Here is a 22,625-nt window from a genome sequence, read left to right as displayed (position 1 = left end):
GTAGTCCCACCACTATTACCACTACTGCTAGGAGCACTAGAGCTTGATGATTAGTGGTGGTAGGCTCAGGGGCTTTACCTGGGCAGGACTTATCCCCTGGCCTATGGCCTTTACCCCTGCACACATAGCATCAGGGCATTTTATTGTGTGCAGAGTGAGAAGAAGAGGAAGATGATTTATCCCCACCCCCAGAGGAGTGTTGTAGACCTGAAGAAGGATCTTTGTGCTTCCTTTTATCCCCATGCTTATCTTGAGATTTTTTACCATTTTTCTTCTTTTCTATGTCACCCCCTGTATGAGATTTTCTGCTCACCCTTGTTCTGACCCATTTGTCTGCCTTCTTTCCCAATTCTTTGGGAGAGGTCATGTCTGAGTGAACAAGATACTGGTTTAACAAGTCAGAACAAGTCAGACACACAACTATTCAATATATGCTCTCTCAAAATCAGATTACACAGGCCCTGGTAATCAGACACTTTACTGCCATGTAACCAACCCTCTAAAGCTTTCACAAAGTCAACCCAATCTTGTGAAGATTCCTTCTTGGTTTCCCTAAACTTGATTCTGTATTGCTCTGTGGTAAGGCCAAAACCATCAATGAGTGCATTCTTTAAAATGTTATACATGTCTGCATCCTCCTCCCTAACAGTGAAGAGTCTGTCCCTCCCATTGTCAGAGAAGGACAACCAAATTATAGCAGCCCACTGCTTTTGAGGGACCCTCTGAACTTTACAGGCCCTCTCAAGTGCAGCAAACCACTTTTGAATATCATCCTCCGCCTTGTATAGGGGACCAATTTTGTGTATGTTTCTGGAGCTAATGTCCTCCCTAACCTCATGAGTCCTGAAACTTACAATGCTGCTGGCATCATAGGGAACTAACCCCAACCCCTGCCGTTCTCTTTCGACAGCTAAGGCTTCCCTATCTAGGGCCCGCTGTTGCTGTTTGAGCCTCTGTCTGGCCTCCTCCAATCTCATCTTTCTGAGTTACTAATCTAGGGAGTTATCCTCAGGATTGGATATGTGAGACCCTTCAGAGACTGAGGTGATGTAAGAATGAACAGAAGTAGATCCCTCCCTAACTGGTGTAACCCTAGTGACCTGGCCTCTAGGTGTGAAGAGTGCCCTACTTGTGTGAGACCCCTTCCCACTACCAACTACACTATGTGGTTTGTTAAGGGAAAGATCTGCGGAAGGACCCTACCCTGGATCTTTAGGAACCTCTCCTGAATCTACATGGTCAGAATCCCCCTCTACCTCCTCATCTGGTTGTACATTACCCTCAGGATGCTCCTGGTCATTTTGTAAGAGGAGATTCAAGAGGAAATCCTTGTTAGGGTTCTTCCCAATCCCTAGACTTCTTTCTAAACAGAGACCCCTCAGACTTTTAAAATTAAGGTTTTCATAGGTTTTCTGGGCAACCCTGGAGGTAACCTCTAAAGAAGACATAGTGAAAGAGAAGGTTAGAGAGAAGAGTAAGAAGTTAGCAAACTATTTCACCTAACTTTTTTGATGAAAAAAAACTTTTCAGAACTTTGCAAAACTTTTAGAAAGTTCGAAAGAACTTTTCGAAAGTGAAAAAAATTACTGCTAGGTATCATTGTATATAGCTCTAAGTATTGGAGTACACTTTTCTTGTGAAAAGCACCAGTAACAAAGTGGTAAAAAGCAATTGCAAGTACTTATCCCACCGCTGCACCACCACTCCGAAAATGTTTCTAAGTCCGAAGGTAAACGTTTGACCCAGGCCTCCCGCGCAGTGTATTCGAGGAGGGCTCCATTGTGGTTGGCCTCAACCTTGTGCTTTGCGCTGGTCTGAGGAAATCTTCCTGAAAACGTTTCTAAGTCCGAGGCCTCCCGGGCAGTGTATCCGAAGGGGCTCCATCGTGGTAGGCCTCAACTTGGGACTTCGTCCCGGTCGGAGGAAAATCTTCAAGAAGTTTTGTAAGTGTGATGGTAAAACTTTACCAGGGCCTCCTGCTCATTGTAGCCGAGCATCATTCAATCCCGGTTGGCCTCAAATCTTTACTTTGCCCCTGTCGAGTGCAACCAGATGTCCCAAATGGCACATTTAGAGCCTCATTATGAGGCTGGTGGTCTTCATACTGCCACCTCCGCGGTGGCGGTCAGAATGGTTGCTTCTGTGGCGGTCTGACCGACACATAAAGACCCTGGCGGTCAGACTGCCAGGGCTGAGCCAGCACCACTTGGACCCATGATCCCGACGGCCTGGGGATGACAGAGATCGCTGGTTGTTTGACCGTCATGAAAAGTCTGGCGGAGAACACATGCGTGGGCCATGGGGTGGCCCCAAATACTGCCCATGCACTTGGCATGGACAGTGCAGGGTCCATTTGACCAGCACCTTCATAAAGGGACCCCTCACTGCCCATGCCAAGTGCATGAGCAGTGCAGGGTCCCTTTGACCAACACCTTCATAATGTTCATTGTCTGCTCTGCAGACAGTGAACATTGCAAGGTGCTGGTTTCCCGTAAGGGCTACAGCATTGCCGGTTACGAGCCGGAGACAATGCTGTAGCCTGTTTACCGCTAGGCCGGTGGGCGGAAATTGAGGTTTCCACCCGTCGGCCTAGTGGGAAACTCCTACTAGGTCTGGTGGGGTGGTCGCCACTACAGCGGCTGCCACCCTGTCAGGAGTTTGGCGGATGGGCTTTCCCGTCCACCAAACTCAAAATGAGGGCCTTAATTTTTAACAACTCATATCTCCCTTTCCCTACATTGGATGTTTGTTGTTTTGGTGTCATTTTAAAGATAAAAATATAATCAATTGTTATAAATTGGTATTGGATTTTTATTGTGTTTTGTGTTTCACATACTTACTGTTTTGCTGATATTAAATGTTTTACACATCGTCTCCTAAATTAAGCCTAACTGCTCGTGGCCAAGCTACCAAGGGTTGAGCAAGGATCTATTTATTGAGTCCCTGACTGGACCCAGAGGGGGTTTGTGGCTTATTGCTAAATGTAGGTACTTACCTGCCCTTACCAATAATCCACCTTCCAACAGTATCCAACAATAAGACTAAACAAAGTTAACTAAAAATCATTTTTACTGTCTGTATCACAAATGTAAAAAAATATAATACATCAAAACAATATTTTTCTCTGGGCTGAACTTAGATCGATATTGATTTTCCCTTTGCTAAATGAGCATATTGCTTTGCTTTTATACATAATTCGTAATTGGTTTGTGTAAAATACTTTAATATAATGGTGTCATGTGCCAAAAGAAATTGTATGGTGGAAAATATTATTTTGTATTATTTATTGTTTTAGCAACACTGTGCACAATGATTGCAATTGTTTCTGTACCAGAGTTTGTTGTATATCATATTTGTCCTCAAGAAGGTGGTACAGATGGACTGCAATACACTGAAATATGTGATGTAATTTTTTGTTGGATTTATTGGAGGGAGACAATGGTAAACATGTCTCTTAGCCGGTCATCTATGATCAAGAGAGTGTTTCTCTTCTCCATCTAGAGAATATTTCTACCAGGACCTCAAATTCTCTCCTTAAAGTCCAAAGGAATATCACCCTTTTTTATGCCACAGACTCAACCCACCTTGCACACTCAGCTCCTACTCAGAAAAGATCTTCCAACCAGGCCCACCCCTCCCCCCGCCACCCCCAATATGAAACCTTCGCTTCACTGCTGTCATTAGTAATATACACTAGCCAACCTATAACTACTAAGCAACACCTGTATTTATCCCAATGCTTCACAACTGAACTCTGTATTTGTAATCATCTATCCATAGTTTTTGGGCTTCCTAACCAGAGAAAGTAACTCACTGTTTGCAGGGTAGAAATCCACAACATTCACAATTTTAGATATTGAAAGGCTACTCACCTCTTGTATGCATTAGGGCCACTAGGAAAGACTACTTCCATGGCCAATCTCGGTCATCCCTTCACAGACACACAAAATACCATCCAAAGAAAGCTTGCAGTGGTCTCTTAGAAGAGGCAATAGCCTCAATAAAACAACAGACAACTCAACCAACCCCAGTCATATGTACCTAAATACCCACAACATCTAAGTTACTGAAAAGAATAGAAACCCACTGTTTCACCAACCTGAGAAAAAGTTAAATCTGCTAAAACAAACCTCAAATTCATCTCACTTAACTGCAAGTCCACTGCAAAACACTCTACAGTGGTATCTGAGACTGCACAATGTCAGAATATCAATGTACTATTCATTACAGAAAATTACTTAATGACTCCTCCACTCCTCTAATTGTCATAATGGGACTCTCTGACTTTGAGATAAAATTGCTATGTCAGGGCCATTTCAAAAGAGAGATTGTGGCATCCACAAAAACCTGATGCAATTTAAATGCTTCAGAATGTAGACCCTCCTCTCTATTTGAATGCCTGGGAAAGGCACTCTATGCCTACAAGATACACATTATTTACCACACTCTGGGAGACAACCACATAAAATAATTAGTGAATCTTATCACCAAACAATCCCTCTCATACTCCGATAACATCATAAGAGGAATCTTCAACTTCCACTGGGGTGACCTAACAGACTCTCAGGTACCCAACTGAACTTCTACAGAAATATCTTCTAACATAACTCTTCACAGGTCCAACCCATATAAAAGAATCAGCTTTCAACAGTCTGATTACAAAAATAATGCCATATTGATTGACCCCTGCCTCCGGTTGAATGATCCATTCACACTGCCTTATTCTTTTTTAATTCACAACCAAATGATTTCTACCCAGAGGCTACAATATTGAGACATGAGACAAATGAGCGCCAATTAATTCCAATGAGCTCTCTTAAAAAATCTCATCATTATTGTCACCTTCAAGTGAAACACTAATAGCTAGTCATATAGCAGTCATAACTAATTACTACAATGTAACCATATCCATTATAATTGATAAAATGACACCTATGAAACTTAAAAGATAAAAAAATCTCGCCCAATGGTACAATGTGAACTGAAATGAAGAGAGGACAACTGAGGTTTATTGAATGTTAGGGGAGACAAAATCTCTCAACCTTTAATCTGCAATCACTCCACTCTGAAAGGAGATACAAAGTCAGCATTTTTGAGTTCCTCCAGATCTCAGCAAATCCAACCTAGAAATCACACTATAAAATAATTCAACATTATCTCGCAACAGACCAACCTGAAGTCAAAACCAATGGCCAACTCCTCCAATGAAATGTATGAGGATCTATCTAATTTCTTCACAGAAAAGATTAAAAAGAAATTCCAAGAATATCAGCTGATACCTCATCCCTCTTTCTAACCATGATGAGCAATGCTCTGTGGAATTAGTTTCCATTTCTAGCAAAAGTCCTGGAAAACTGTATGTCAATTTAATTAAAACAAAAAATTGAGTAACACAACCAACTAGACAGTTTTTAGTCGAGCTTCAGATCAGGGTAGAGCACAGAAACAACAATTGTACTCATCATGGACAAAGCTCGGCACTTTCTGGATAAGGCAGACTCTTGCCTTCTCATACTCTTCAACCTTTCCATGGCATTCAAAATTGACAAAAACAATATCATACTAAACACTCTCAAGGAAAGAATGGGGTAAACGGAACAATCCTATGTTTGTTCTCCCATTACCTGTACAACTAGTCTCAACAAATCAAGCTCAATGAGGGTCAAGCACATCCGACCCTGATTGCGCAAGTAGTACCACAATATTCTATCTTATGCTATTCTCTCTTCAATCTGTACATGGAACCTCTGACTACAACCCTACAGCAGTCAAACAGTAATATCTACACTTTCCTTTCAAGAAGACGTACTATCACTAAATAAATCTTAACTGAGATACAAGCTGACTATCTCTTAACCACAAGAAGAATAACCCATTCCCGACACTTGTAACCGAGGTCCAAGACTAGTTGGTCTCTCAACTGCCTAAGCATGCAAAATAAAAATCATTGAATGCCCCAAATCTTTTGTGATCATCCTTGACAAAGAAATGACTCTTGAAGTGCAAATAAATACCACCACAATATTTCTTTTGATTGTATTTGTTTTATTTAAATAATAATTCAATAATAATAATGTTTTAGTTATAATCTGTTTATTTATTTATTTATGTTTGCTGGTGGGATTTATGGCCAGTATGGAGGGAATTCTATTTATTGTTAATGTTTCTATTTTTTTCAATTTGTTTTAAGTTAATTAATTTTGTGATATGAAATGTGTTCTTTGCTTCATCTTTAATTGTATTTAAATATACTGAATGTATTTTTCATTTTAAATATATTTAAATAGTTATTAGGTTTTTTTACGTTTAGCAATTAGAATGGTATATATAACTACCACAAAGAAAAACACATTCCCTATTGTTGCTAAGATTGGAATGGGAATAGTAAATCTAACCCTTCCAAAGCCCAAGGCATTCCCTGCTTTTGCTTGCTTGAGAGTGGGAATAGTAAATTTACCCCCTCCAAAATGTAACACTTTCCCTACAGTTGTTTAGATTGGAAAGGTAAATGTTCATCTGACCCTTCTAAATCCCACTGCTTTCCCTGTTTTTGCTTATGTTGGAGTGGGAATAATAAATATAACCCCTCCAAAGTAATGTAATCTTCCATTTATAAAAAAGTAAGTTTCCATTATTTCAATTGTATTCCTGAAGGTTTGATGTTATCGATCTATCTATCTATCTATCTATCTATCTATCTATCTATCTATCTATCTATCTATCTATCTATCTATCTATGTACATATATATATATACATATGTATGTATATATATATATGGAAAGTGGATGATTGGTAAGGGCAGGTAAGTACGTACACTTAGCCATAGCCGTAACCCCCACTAGGTCGTCAGGTCTCAATACATTAATCCCAGCACAACCCTTGGTAGCTTGGCATCGAGCAGTTAGGCTTAACTTAGGAGACAGGTGTGTAAAGCATTTAAAAAAAACACAAAACAGTAAATAAGTAAAGCACAAAACATAATAAAACTCCAACACTAATTTATAGAATAGATTATATGTTTTATTTTTATGATTAAAATGACACTAAAACAACAAAAATCCAATAGATGGACCTGGAGATATGATTTTTTAAAGATTAAAAGTAATTCCATCGCATAGAAGCAAATAGCGCTCAAAGGGTTTAAAAAGGTCACACTGGACAGGGACGAAGTCCAGAGTTCAGGACACCCATGATGTAACACTGTTACACTTACTTTCAGAAGTGTTTCTTGATACAGGAAAGAGGTCCACAGCACCAGCCAAGGGTTCAGAGGCTCTGGTTTGCCTCTTGGGGTCTGGGACTACAACTCCCACAACGCACCTTTTCAACTTATGGAGTAGTTTACAACAGTTGCTCCAAATGTCTCCAAATGTCTGGATCTTCTTCCAGAGGCCCTGTTGGGTCCTTGAAGCGTCCACAACTTGATCCAAGGTCCCAGAAGCTCTGAGTTGCTCCTTCGGAGTTGGGACTACAATTCTCAGAATGAGCCTGGTCAGAATCCTCAAATGGCTACTGGACGCTGGTCAGCTGGACTCTTTTTGCAGGACTTGATGCAGAGGTCTCTGGGCAGCTCCTATGAACCTGTAGCTTACAGGGAGTCCACACCTGGAGTTGCAGAAGCAAGGCAAAGTCCTTTTCTTGAAGCCTAAAGTGTACAGCTGGTGCACTCCTTTTGAGTGCAGTGTCCAGGTGCAGGCCAGGGGTCCAGCAGGGCAGCCCTTCTTCTCCAGTATCTTCTTCCAGCAGGCATCTGAAGTGTGGGTGCAGCTCTGCCATATGTATACTTGCTCCTGGGGTGGAAGGCCGGGGGGGGGCAACTGTCCAATCACAGGAAAGCCACTACCTTCTTGGATGACCACCTCCTGGGAATAATCAATCCCAGGGAGCAACATTCCTCAAAATCCAAGATAGTAAAAATTCAATTTCAGAGGTTAGGTCTGGCTGAGCCTTAAAATCAAGCAATCATTCCCCACGGCATCCTGTATCCAGATGAGACCCTTGTACCCTTGATAGGGTTGAAACGCCGTCGACATTTAAAAAAGACTGACCCTGCTAGCTTTTATTCCACAAGGGAAATTGCTCAGTGTTGACATCTGTATACTTATCAATTGTGACTTTCTTCAATTACCAATACACCAATCATTGTACAATCAACAAAAATTCAAATTTCTGATTTTGGTGTTTGTTTCACTTGGAGTGCACTTTGTCACTGTTTTTGGTTTTGTCACCAATGTAATTCTATGTATGTTTGGGTCACAATAATAAAATAACTTTTGGATCTAGGTGACAAGCTCTGGTACTGGTTGTAGTTTTATACTATAATCATATGCCTGACAAATTACGAACTGTCTTATTGTGAAAATGTATTTACTATGGTTACTTCACAGCAGTATTGTTTGCTCTATTGCATATTTCTGACAAATGAGTTTCATGTGATTGTTTTTTTCATGTTTGGACACTTTCTACTTCTTTCTGATCAGGAAGGACAGTTTAAATGTATATTAAGGAATTCCCAATGCCGGCCTATGAGAGGTGTAGGCCTTGCGGTAGTGAAAACTGACTTTGTGAGTTTTTTCACTACCAGGACATGTAAAACGTAAAAGTACATGTCCTAGTTTTTAGTTGCATGGCACCCAGCCCTGTGTGCTAACTAATGGGAGACATATGTAATAAAAGGGGAGTTTAAGGCTCAGCAATGGGTTTTAAATGCAAAGTCAAAGTGGCAGTGGAACTGCACACTCAGACTCTGCAGTGGCAGACCTGAGACATGCTTAAATGGGTACTTCAGTGGGTGAAACAATCAGTGCTGCAGTCCCACTACTAGCATATAATTTACAGACCCTGGATATATGATATACCACTTTATAAGGGACTTACAAGTAAATTAAATATGCCAGTTGTGGATACACCAGTGTAACCATGTTTAGGGGAGAAGCACATGCACTTTAATACTGGTCATCAATGGTGAAGTGTTCAGAATCCTAAAGCCATCAAAAAGATACAGCAACAATACGAGGCAAAAAGGCAAAAGGTTTGTGGGAAGGCCACCCTAAGGCTGACAGGTCTAACAGAAGCCTTGTCCATTGCTTATTATGGTAGTAGACTAGTTAGCGGATGAGCAGTACCTTTTGTAGACCGTTATCTGCTTTACTATTTTTTTAATTTCTTATTAATCCCGATCTTCTTAAAATGGAACTTTTCTTTTTCAACCTGCACAAAATGTAAGAACAACAAACTGTCCCTGAACCCACCAGTCTTAATTCTTCCCCTTATCTGTGCTTCATCCAATGAGTTTACTCCAGCATTCACATTGATCCTTACTGCATTACTTTGTTACCTAAAGTCTGTTCCTTGACATATATTCCCTCTTCCAACCACGAGCTACCTCTTTGGTTGCCTTGTTCTTAATGCATTCTTGCTTTAGCCTTTTTATTCAGTTCCAATGCGTAATAATGTAATATTTTCACTGATATGTATTCTGTTTCAAGGTGGTTGTTCGTTGGATTTAGATGTTAATGTCAATACAATAATTTCTCAATTGTTGTGTGCTATGTTTTTGCCTATTAATCTTTGCTGTGTTTCTACTGCACTTACTTGAGACAAGGCCCATTTTTTCAATATCTTATAGTCACAACCTAAAATAGCCTTCTGGGTTATTGCCAAATTTATTTTGACCACAACTAATGCTAAATCCACACAATTTCAGTTTTGTTTAGTGTTCTTTGGTCAATGCATCAGGCCCGGTAGGCACAGCACTGGTGATATCGCTGATCTTTTTTCAATTACCAGTGACATGATCGTTATTATTTCTTGGACTAGGAGACTCTGTGAATGGAATTTTTATTCCGGTTGTATCTGCTGACCTTTCCTAAAGACATTATTACAAAAAAGTGTACCAATCTTTTTAGGAGATGTTATTGTGGATTATTTTGTATGACAGTATTTCTATGAAATTGTATTAGGATAGGACTACTAGGGCATTTTATTTCATCTAAGCCTGGCCTACATAAGATTAAAAACAAAGGTGGATACTGGAAATATTGACAATTCATAGGATGGCTCCCTCGCCATCCATTTCAATCAACACATTTCAGCCTAACCCCAACAATTTACATATCTGTAGGCTTTCTTCAGGACCCTATTGTTTGCCCATAACTAACTTCCTTCTCCTAATAATAAGTGCAAAAAAGTCAAAACACAGTTAGTCAACAATCCCTTAATTTCCAATGCTGTACCTGTGAAAGGAAGTATCATTAAAACACGGATAAATCTTTATAAGAGGCCTAGAAATATAACCATCGCCACATGCGACATGTGAAGCACCCAACTGCACACTGTGGCACATGGATGGTGGCACATTTTTTCACTTAACTATATAGCCTATTTGGCTTCTAAAGACTTACGTAGACAGCCCCCGTGTCTACCCCGTGATGTACAGTGTGGGGGCTGCAAGAATAAACCTCACTGTTTTAAATGTTTGATTAAAAACAATAATCTCCACTATCACTGTAAAATCGGGCTACCACAGAAACGTACCGGTATTCGTTTTGTTTAATGATTATGGTATTTAGAGCAGGCGGCCATAAAGCATAAATCATGGGTCAAAGACTAATGGACAGCTTTCTATTCATAAGCAGAGTCCCTCCCTGGAATCACGTTGCCTCCTTTGAAGAGTATGGCAACCAGATAAAGTAGTCAATTTTTTTCAAATAAAGGTGAATGCCCAAAGCAAGTGTCTCTTACCTTACAAGAGGCTGTACTTGCTATTGACCTACTGCGGACTTTAGGCTTCGCTTATAAAAAGACCAGTGAGGGATTGGTGCATATGAAGCTGCCTATGAGGGTCGAACCTGAGAACTTCCAAGATGGAGTGTTCTTCTTTCTGTCTGCACCCCTGAAGAGCTAGACTGCCGGAGCAATTTGTTGTTTCACGGTCATGTCCATCTTAGCTGGTTACAACTCCTTGAGATTGTGTTATGATTCAGTATTTGACAAACTGAATGATAAAAGGGAGAGAATACATTTATAGATACGTTTTGATGATATACCAATATAGGTTTGGTTAACTGTTATTGGACCTGTTATTGAAGGATGGGTGTCTTGAGATCCATTTTGCTGTTTAGGATAGCCTTTAAGTATTTCCTATAACGGTCTGGTTGTAGTATTCTATCTCTTGTGGTTGTCAACAACTACTGCCAAATGTTGGTGACCGTAAGTTACAGGACATTACAAAGTAACAGCAAAACATGCCTCTGTTGTACATTGCACATGCCAATAACCCCATCACCAGCACAAAATATATGTAATAGAGGGTATCCCTGTCTTTTCCTCTTCTTATAGGCTATTCTGAGATTACTTGTTAGTGGCTGGATATAAAGTAATTTTATCAACTTCAATATGCTGTGTTCAAAGCACACTTTTTTGAAGACCCCAAATAGATATGGCCAATGTATCCTGCGCCTTCTTTATTTCTAGGGTGGCTACTGTAGACATATATGTGAAGTTTCGTCCATGACATGGAAGAGGCAATGAAGACTGATATGTGTGTTATGACTGGGCATAAATAAATTTTTACCATCGGACCCTAGATATTTTAATCTGGATACCAGCTTGTTAGCAATTATTTTCTCCAGTAGTTTGCATCTGGGATTTAACATAGATTAGGGTCTATTTGAAATCACTTCTAGAGAGTTTCTTCCCTGCTTGGGTAATATCTCTAGAATAGCTTCACCTGCTAATTCAACTCAACTTATTGCAGGTGTTTATCTTCAGTGACCTTGCTTCCAGTTATGGCATCAGGGTCAAAGGCCATGTGGTATCACATCCTATGATGTTATCAGTAGTAAACGCAGGTGGTGTCTCCTGATGTCCGCTAGAACCAGTTTATTGCCTGTCTGATGTCCATTTGTAATTAACAATTTCCTTTAAACAGTGACAGCAGCATCAAAAACATTTCACATTTCTTACCACGTGGACCAAAGAGCAGAAGATAACAATTGTTGCAGAATGGCTTGTCATCATGCTGTGAATAAATACAATAGAACAAGTAAATATGTATTTATCTTTATGTTAGTAGCTACGATGCACACCATAGTTAATGTAATTAAAATTTACACTTATTCGAAATCAGGAATCTTTCAAATTCATCAAAAGTGACACCAACAGTTATAAAATACTTTATGTAAATGGATTAAACAAAACTGTAGCACTAGATGTAGCCAATAATCCAAGGTGTTGAGATGTATACCCTCACAAACCCCACAGATATGCCCATTCTTAAGAGTAGAGGTGACCGATATGCTAGAAACAGACCTGAAGGTGGTTAAACCTCTTCCCTCTTGACCGTCTCTTCTGGGGGTTTTGAGATTGTGGCCCATGGGCTGTGCCTATATAGACTGCAAGAACCATGAGAGTCCCCAGTCGCCAGACCCTCTGTTTTATAAGAAAGTGGTCACAGCAGTGCCTTGGCATAGTGAGCCATATCGTTCCTGGTGGTGAGAGGGGCTGGCCTAGCTGCTGGGCGTCATAAGAGTGCTGAGGCAGTCACACTTCAAAAGATAGACTGGCCACTGTCTGTGCTGGGGAGTGTGGTTTACCACGGCTTCCCCACAGCCTCACTTACAATGGCACTCCACTTGAATAACAAAGTTCCTCCCTTTCACACTTGATTCTCCAAAGTATCAAGGGCACTCAGCAACGGTTTAATAGAAGAGGTGATGAAGAATTCAGAACATAGATACCATAGAACCAAAGGGCCCCATTACAGATAAGGCTCTTTTTTTTTCCTTTTTGTGCCACAAAGCACCTTTAAATAGATGTACCATGCACAAACTGGGAAAGTGCATCCTATCATGAAGAATGAACTGCCCTCAGGACAACCAGTAATTTGTGCAGTCCTGGAAACAATGTATTCAAGGGAAATCAAATCAAATCAAATCATTAACATTTATAAAGCGCGCTACTCACCCGTGCGGGTCTCAAGGCGCTAGGGGAAAGGGGGGGTTATCGCTGCTCGAACAGCCAGGTCTTTAGGAGTCTCCGGAAAGCGGAGTGGTCCTGGGTGGTCCTGAGGCTGGTGGGGAGGGAGTTCCAGGTCTTGGCCGCCAGGAAGGAGAAAGATCTCCCACCCGCCGTGGAGCGGCGGATGCGAGGGACAGCAGCGAGTGCGAGGCCAGAGGAGCGGAGGAGGCGGGTGGGGACGTAGAAGCTGAGGCGTCTGTTGAGGTATTCCGGTCCCTTGTCGTGGAGGGCTTTGTGTGCGTGGGTGAGAAGTCGGAAGGTGATCCTTTTGCTGACTGGGAGCCAATGCAAGTGTCTCAGGTGTGCGGAGATGTGGCTGCTACGGGGTACGTCGAGGATGAGGCGGGCCGAGGCGTTTTGAATGCGTTGCAGGCGATTTTGGAGTTTGGCTGTGGTCCCGGCGTAGAGGGTGTTGCCGTAGTCCAGGCGGCTCGTGACAAGGGCGTGGGTCACGGTTTTTCTGGTGTCGGCAGGGATCCAGCGGAAGATCTTGCGGAGCATGCGGAGGGTGAGGAAGCAGGCGGAGGACACGGCGTTGACTTGCTTGGTCATGGTGAGAAGAGGGTCCAAGATGAAGCCGAGGTTGCGGGCGTGGTCTGTGGGGGTCGGTGCGGTGCCGAGGGCCGTGGGCCACCAGGAGTCGTCCCAGGCGGACGGGGTGTTGCCGAGGATGAGGACTTCCTTTTTTTTCAGAGTTCAGCTTTAGGTGGCTGAGCCTCATCCAATCGGCGACGTCCTTCATACCCTCTTGTAGGTTGGTCTTGGCGCTGGCGGGGTCCTTGGTGAGGGAGAGTATAAGTTGGGTGTCGTCGGCGTAGGAGGTGATGATGATGTCGTGCTTGCGTACGATGTTGGCGAGGGGGCTCATGTAGACATTGAAGAGTGTCGGGCTGAGTGATGAGCCTTGAGGTACGCCGCAGATGATCTTGGTGGGTTCTGAGCGAAACGGAGGGAGGGAAACTCTTTGGGAACGGTTTGCGAGGAAGGAGGCGATCCAGTCCAGGGCCTGGCCTTGGATCCCGGTGGAGCGGAGGCGGGTGATTAGGGTGCGGTGACAGACGGTGTCAAAGGCAGCCGAGAGGTCGAGAAGAATGAGGGCGACTGTTTCACTGTTGTCCATCAGGGTTCTGATGTCGTCGGTGACTGAGATGAGGGTGGTTTCAGTGCTGTGGTTGGTTCGGAATCCGGTTTGTGAGGGGTCGAGCAGGTTGTTGTCTTCCAGGAAGGTGGTCAGCTGTTTGTTGACGATACGGAGCACCTTCTTCAAAGCAGCCCAGTGTTTCAACCCACCTGCACTTTAAAGAGGGATCAGAGATCTCATTGCAGGCAGGTGCAGTGAATTACTTCACCTGCTAAGAAGGGGGTTTCCAGGGGACCATAGGACCACTTTTCCCCTTGCCAGGGGCTGCCATCAGGGGGTGGACTGACAGTGGCCACCTTTTTGAGGCGCTATTTCAGTGCACCTCCTGACAGCTTCTTTCCCTTTGCCCCGCTTCCTTAATATGGCGTGGGTGCAGAGGGAAAGAGAGTCCCTCATTTGCATGGGACCCCCCCTTGCAAATGAGGGAACACCATCTTGAGCTAGCACTGGCTCTACAGATGTGCCAGCTCGATCTGTATTACAGAAGTGACTGAACAAGCATCTGAGGCCCCATCTGTAATACCAAAGTGGCCCCGGGGCGTACAAAGCAGTCGCACATGCCCGTTGTGCCCCAAGGCTCTTTCTATAATATGGCCCCAGTAAGAAACTCAGTAAATTCAATGTTCAGAAAAAGCTATATTTTTGAAAAAATAAGTCTTTTATATAGAAATAGGTGAATCTGGAAGTCACAGTTAAGGAACTTAGAGAAAATCAGAAGGACCAGAAACATAATTGGCCAAGATGCAACCAAAAAGGTATTTAGAACACTGATGCAGTTAGGCTCTCTAGGAGAAATACCATATAATGTAATTCAGTGTTATGCTATGTGGAAATGTACAGTAGGTAGGGCTATGTTGTAAGTAAGAAGGCTACAATGTATTGAGTTGGCTAATATATGTCTGTGCTTTGCTGTCATATCCCAGCTGTCCTGGGTGCAAATGCACACAACACAATAAGTTTGACCCAATGTAGTTGGTAATATGCAAAACGGTCCTAATAATGCCATATATTTTTTTAAAAAACCACTTAAAATAAACAGAAGTCACACTCATGTCAAAAGACAATGATTTATCAGGATTCAAAGAGCGAGCTCACTTGATAAAACCTCTATGTTGAGTTTTCAGGCTAGATTGATCTGGCATTTGGAGCACAGGGTCACTGGTCACAGTTCAAGGAAGACCAAATGAGGTTCCAGACTGACCTTTACATTCACAGCCATTTTAGAAGAGCTAGTGCTGCATGCTTCAATTAAAAAATAATTTTCCAGGGTATACCTTAAAAGTTCACAAGCCAGTACTATAGAATTCGCTGCTTGTGATTGGGATTTCAGTTTGTGGGGGTTACCCATAAAACGCAGGAGACCCGTTTAACAAAGAGTTGGAACTGGAGGGACTTTCCTTAGGAATAGTTTTAATTTGTGGCTTAAAACCATACACATTTTTGGAATTGCAAGGCTAGACATTGGTTCCAATGATTCAGGAAGCAGCACAGCCAGCCTCAGCTAACAAAATATTGGCTTAATTTCTAGAATCAAGATTAAGATGCATTGTGTCCCTTTCAGTGTATTAAGGTGCAGGTCCAGGTCAGGATCCAATATAGTTAATGATGCTTTGGAAAAGACTGGAGACAATGCAAATGACCACATTTGAAGTCTTGGAATGTTCTCAACATATCCTTGGTCTTTTGGATACAAATATGTTCTTTGTTCAGTTGTGTGAATCTGGAAAGCAATGTTTCTTACATAGCTCACTTCCTTGAGGCATTCTCTGGCCTCTTGAGATCACTGATCTTTGTTATTTGCTCTCCCTGACAGCATCCTGCTCCTCAAAAATCACAAGACCGGACAGAAAAGTCAAAGAATGGCTGATTGATCAAGCTATACCTATATATATAAGGATTATTGTCTCTGCAGACATCAACCCCTATTATCAGACCTGAGGGACCAAATCTATAAATTCCCTCTGTAACAATCTACTGTTAGGGAGTACAGAGAACCATAGGTGGTGGAGGAGTCCCCAAGAGTAGCAAGACTGCTCTCCAAACATTGGAGAGACATGGAGATGAGAGGACTGCAGGACTTCCTACAAAGCTATTTAGACTGCTCTGTACCTTGCCCTATGAGTGGATCGGGGTGCACAATGCATATCATGCCCGCACCATCCAATGAAGGATGGAAAATTTAGGGTCTGCATTAACTGTCAAATAATAAATGGGGCCTCTTTTCTAGGAGTTTTGGTGAACAATTGGGAGAGGCCACAACTGGGAAAAGCCTTAATGGAAAGGCTTCTGTGACTTTCTGCCCATATTCTTTACATTGTAATCTACTCTATGTATTTTTGCCTAGTGACCTCTCATTAAACTTTAGTTGGGAAATGGCACACATATGCATACATTACTACCCCATCAGAATACTGGACTCTGGTGGACTAGAGCAAGAACAAAGTGTATGTCTCCTCATAGAGGAGAGATTCTACTTTCCAATCCAGAGGCTATGGACAAACTGATGGTTGGTGGCAGCTGTTTCGTCAAACAGGGACACAGCGGGTGCTAATCACAAAAAGTATTTATGAGTTCATAAAGTAGTGCTGCTGTAGTACTATCTCATATATTCATAACTGCAATTAACAAATGGGCAGGAGCAGGTGCAATACGAGGGAATGGTATATTTAGATGAACATAGAGAGAAGTCCCCAGCTGAAATGCTGCACCCTAAAGCAGCAGGGTGATGGACTGTTGAAGGCATTTTCCTAATCAGTCCTGGTGCTCACTGAGACACTCAGGCACAGTGAGGTAATAAATGCAAGGAGGGAGTGTGGGTGACAGAATAGATGAAGCAAGTAGCTTGTGTCGGCACCGTCCTCCATTATGGAGCCCATGCCCTCGAATGGCACAACCAATCGCTTACCTAGAGAAATTAAGACAGGCTAAGCTGATGGCAGCCCAAATAAATACTGGAGAAACACACAACAGACTGTGTTGGAGACTGTGCAATACACAGTAGCTAGGAGCATATTGACCCCAGCCAAAGAGATGATCCTAGACATTTTACAGTAGTAACAGCATGTTAAGCGATTTAGGCAATCTGAGCATCTGGAGATAACCTCTGCAGTCCTGGTTAATGTGAACCTGAGATGGGCCTTACAACTCTGGTGACTGGAGGAAAGCAACTTATAGCTATTGTGGATAGCACACCTTTCATTCTTCTTATAGTAGACTCCAAAGGTATCTCCAAGCAGGTTCCTGACAACCTCCATGATCTTTCTGATCTCATCATTACTCCTAGCCCGTCACTTCAGCAAAATTAATCAACACAGATTTGTTACCAGATGCAGGAAGTTCACAACAAAATGGAGGACCCTGAAATTTGACAACAGAGATCTCTAAGTAAGGTTGTCAGTCTTCCGCAAGGGTGGCACACTATGGCCCATATTTATACTCGGTTTGCGCTGAATCAGCGTAATTTTTTTTTTACGCTAATTCAGCACAAACCTAACTCCATATTTATACTTTGACGCTAGACACGTCTAGTGCCAAAGTTATGGAGTTAACAGTGTTTTCTAGGCATGAAAACTTACCTTTCATCAATGAGATGCAAGGTAGGCATTCCTGTCCAGAAAAGGACGATATGGCCTTTGCGCCATATTTATCCCCCATGCTAAACGGGGGATGGGGGCCTTAAAAAATGGTGCTGAACTTGCTTACCGCCATTATTTAACGCCTGGGTATGGGCAGGCGTAAGGAGTCCTGTAGGCATATTTCCATGGTCAGAGACCATAGAAAGTGCCCACAGGTGCCCTTCCCTGGCCCCAGGGACATCCCCACCCACACCAGAGGGACACCACAGGATGGGGGACCCATCCGAGGTATGTCCCGGTAAGTATTTTTTTTTCCCTCTGCTCGGGGGCCTGACTTGGGCCCCCTGCAAGGCGCTGGCCCCAATGGCCATGCCCAGGGGACATTTGTCCCCTGGACATGGCCATTGAGGTGGTGGGCATGGCCCCTGTCTTTCTTAAGACAGGAGCCATGTTCATGAGTTTTGTGCACCATAAAATGGTGCCACACTGCTTAGAGGCATTTTTCTGCCTCTAAACAGTGTAGCGCCATAATGCGGCGCACAAGCCCTGGTTTCCCCTACTCCTCCCCCACCCTGTTAACCTCCTTTCTAAGGAGGCTAACAGGGCATTAGCACCGGCTAGCACCATTTCATAAATATGGCACCCAGCCTGCGTTTTGGAATGGCGCTATATTTTTTCACGCAAAACTGCGCTAGCGTAGTTTTGCGTGAAAAAGTATAAACCTGGGCCCTAAATCCCTCTACTACCCTGGCTGACTGATAGACTAGCTGCCAAACTCTCAATAAACCCCTACATATTATTCTGTAATGGATAAATCAATAGTGCTACAGGTTAGTCTCTAAAATATATACCTTTAGTTTAGTTTATTTTTTTGTCTTTCCACAGAGATTGTCAACCTTATTTCTTCTTGGAATCAGCCTCTAACTTCTGTTCTTACGCATAGTTTCTTAACAATCTGGTACGTGCAAACGCGTTTCATTTTTAAAACTGGGTTTGTTTACCAAAAGTTAAAAATAGGTTTGTTTGCTGTTCAAATCCACCTAATGTCTCTGTATTCTGAGGCACTGCTGTTTGACACTTTAAAAACTGCCTGTCTTTGTACTGTACAAACTTAGATTACAGGTTTTGTGCAATTTTTTATCACATAAATGAAAGAAATGAAATGTAGGCATGAAAAGCATGCTGCAAGCATTGTAAGCCATATGAACATTTTATCATCAGAACTACTAGGATAACATAAGGCATTTTAGGCATATATTATGGCAGCTTTGTTCATCACCAACTTCTTCCTTGAAGTCAACATAAGACATTTTAGACTTATGATATGGCAACGGTGCTCATCACCAACTTCTTCATACAAGTCACTTTGATTCTCTTTGACCTCTTTTAATACTCCCATTTTCTCCCTTCATGATGATTCTCTTGTATTCTGTCCTGGTGCCTGTAAAGAAATGGCTCCCTGTTGCAGTTACCCCCCACTTTTTGCCTGATACTGATGCTGACTTGACTGAGAAGTGTGCTGGGACCCTGTTAACCAGGCCCCAGCACCAGTGTTCTTTCACCTAAAATGTACCATTGTCTCCACAACTGGCACAACCCTGGCACCCAGGTGAGTCCCTTGTAGCTGGTACCCCTGGTACCAAGGGCCCTGATGCCAGGGAAGGTCTCTAAGGGCTGCAGCATGTCTTATGCCACCCTAGGGACCCCTCACTTAGCACAGACACACTGCTTGCCAGCTTGTGTGTGCTGGTGGGGAGAAAATGACTAAGTCGACATGGCACTCCCCTCAGGGTGCCATGCCAACCTCACACTGCCTGTGGCATAGGTAAGTCACCCCTCTAGCAGGCCTTACAGCCCTAAGGCAGGGTGCACTATACCACAGGTGAGGGCATATGTGCATGAGCACTATGCCCCTACAGTGTCTAAGCAAAACCTTAGACATTGTAAGTGCAGGGTAGCCATAAGAGTATATGGTCTGGGAGTCTGTCAAAAACGAACTCCACAGCTCCATAATGGCTAGACTGAATACTTGGACGTTTGGTACCAAACTTCTCAGAATAATAAACCCACACTGATGCCAGTGTTGGATTTATTAAAAAATGCACACAGAGGGCATCTTAGAGATGCCCCCTGTATTTCACCCAATTGTTCAGTGCAGGACTGACTGGTCTGTGCCAGCCTGCTGCTGAGAGACGAGTGTCTGACCCCATGCGGTGAGAGCCTTCGTGCTCTCTGAGGACAGAAACAAAGCCTGCTCTGGGTGGAGGTGCTTCACACCTCCCCCCTGCAGGAACTGTAACACCTAGCAGTGAGATTCAAAGGCACAAGCTTCGTGCTACAATGCCCCAGGGCACTCCAGCTAGTGGAGATGCCCACCCCCTGGACACAGCCCCCACTTTTGGCGGCAAGTCCAGGAAAGATAATGAGAAAAACAAGGAGGAGCCACTGGCCAGTCAGGACAGCCCCTAAGGTGTCCTGAGCTGAGGTGACTCTGACTTTTAGAAATCCTCCATCTTGCAGATGGAGGATTCCCCCAATAGGAATAGGGATGTGCCCCCCTCCCCTCAGGGAGGAGGCACAAAGAGGGTGTAGCCACCCTAAGGGACAGTAGCCATTGGCTACTGCCCTCCCAGACCTAAACACACCCCTAAATTCAGTATTTAGGGGCTCCCCAGAACCTAGGAACTCAGATTCCTGCAACCTAAGAAGAAGAGGACTGCTAAGCTGAAAAACCCTGCAGAGAAGACGGAGACACCAACTGCTTTGGCCCCAGCTCTACCGGCCTGTCTCCCCACTTCTAAAGACAATGCTCCAGCGACGCTTTCCCCAGGGACCAGCGACCTCTGAATCCTCAAAGGACTGCCCTGCTCTAGAAGGACCAAGAACTCCCGAGGACAGCGGCTCTGTTCACCCAAGACTGCAACTTTGTTTCAAAGGAGCAACTTTAAAACAACTGCGTTTCCCGCCGGAAGCATGAGACTTGCTACTCTGCACCCGACGCCCCCGGCTCGACTTGTAGAGAAACAACACTTCAGGGAGGACTCTCCGGCGACTGCGAGACCGTGAGTAGCCAGAGTTGCCCCCCCTGAGCTCCCACAGCGACGCCTGCAGAGGGAATCCCGAGGCTCCCCCTGACCGCGACTGCCTGACTCCCAGATCCTGACGCCTGGTAAAGTCTCTCTGCACCCGCAGCCCCCAGGACCTGAAAGATTGGAACTCCAGTGCAGGAGTGACCACCAGGAGGCCCTCTCCCTTGCCCAGGTGGTGGCTACCCCAAGGAGCCCTCCCCCTTGCCTGCCTGCATCGCATGGGAGACCCCTTGGTCTCCCATTGATTTCCATTGGAAACCCGACGCGTGTTTGCACACTGCACCCGGCCGCCCCCGTGCTGCTGAGGGTGTACTTTCTGTGCTAACTTGTGTCCCCCCCGGTGCCCTACAAAACCCCCCTGATCTGCCCTACGAAGACGCGGGTACTTACCTGCTGGCAGACTGGAACCGGGGCACCCCCTTTCCCATTGAAGCCTATGCGTTTTGGGCACCACTTTGACCTCTGCACCTGACCGGCCCTGAGCTGCTGGTGTGGTAACTTTGGGGTTGCTCTGAACCCCCAACGGTGGGCTACTTTGGACCCAAACTTGAACCCCGTAGGTAGTTTACTTACCTGCAAAAACTAACTAACTCTTACTCCCCCCAGGAACTGTTGAAAATTGCACTGTGTCTAGTTTTAAAATAGCTATATGTGATTTATGTGAAGACTGTATATGCTATTTTGATTATTCAAAGTTCCTAAAGTACCTACCTGCAATACCTTTCATTTAAAGTATTACATGTCAAATTTTAACCTGTGGTTCTTAAAATAAACCAAGAAAAGATATTTATCTATACAAAAACCTATTGGCCTGGAATTGTCTCTGAGTGTGTGTTCCTCATTCATTGCCTGTGTGTGTACAACAAATGCTTAACACTACTCCTTTGATAAGCCTACTGCTCGACCACACTACCACAAAATAGAACATTAGTATTATCTCTTTTTGCCACTATCCTACCTCTAAGGGGAACCCTTGGACTCTGTGCATACTATTCCTTACTTTGAAATAGTGCATATAGAGCCAACTTCCTACAGTGCCTCTCTCCCTCTGTTCTCTATCAGTTGTCTCAGGTTTCCCACTATATTTTCTGATATGCTTGCAAATGATCTGCCACCTCTTTTATGGCAGATATATATTTATGTACTTTCCTGTTTCTGATAAAAACACTTTTTGTTTTTCCCTCCTTTCACTTTTCTCCCAGGTGTCACATCATGATGCTTGGTACGAGGAGCTGTTGTGCTTGTTCCCCCTGCAGCCTTCTTAATCATGTCATCCTTTTATCTCTTGATGCTTCTCACCTGTTCCACTGAGATGCAGGGAACTGCCACTGGTTTTGTCCATATGATCTTACATTTTCAATAACTATGCTTGTATTTGCTCTTTTCTGCTTCCATGATTGTGAATTTCCCTGCCACACTCTTTCTTTACTCCACTTCCTCTCATTTCTCTTTTCAAGAGGAGCCATTTGCTCTTCACCTCCCTTCTGTTTTCTTGAACACTTTTCTTTCTAGGGATCCTGCTTTTTCATTACATTCATTTTTCAACTCCCGTCCTTCATTTGTACTGTACAAACCAATAAAATAGCCATCATCAGCTGAACAGGCATGGAATAACTGAAGAGGTCTGTCACATACTGCTGGCCAACCAGAACACTTCAATCTAGTTCACCTCTGCATGCCTTAACTAGTCACATACTATGACTGCCTCTTTACATCGCACAATGACATTCAGATGCGCAATGATGGTAACAAAGCCCATGCCCCCAGATTTCCTTTTTACCATTTCTCTTTCCAACGA

At 43.5% G+C, this 22,625-nt stretch overlaps 1 protein-coding gene across 1 annotated transcript in view; it reads right to left on the bottom strand.

Moving 5' to 3' along the window:
- LOC138299480 (cysteine-rich protein 1-like) overlaps positions 1 to 22,625 on the bottom strand; it is a 225,326-nt gene that overhangs the window by 32,612 nt on the left and 170,089 nt on the right. The window contains exon 3 of the mRNA XM_069237750.1: positions 11,970 to 12,024. Coding sequence (XP_069093851.1) covers positions 11,970 to 12,024 — 55 coding nt within the window. The remainder of the gene's footprint in view (positions 1 to 11,969; positions 12,025 to 22,625) is intronic.

Source organism: Pleurodeles waltl, chromosome 1_2, assembly GCF_031143425.1.
Source record: "Pleurodeles waltl isolate 20211129_DDA chromosome 1_2, aPleWal1.hap1.20221129, whole genome shotgun sequence".
NCBI classification, from domain to species: domain Eukaryota; kingdom Metazoa; phylum Chordata; class Amphibia; order Caudata; family Salamandridae; genus Pleurodeles; species Pleurodeles waltl.
Note: the sequence above shows the minus strand (reverse complement) of the source record. Positions and strands in the feature narration are given on the sequence as shown.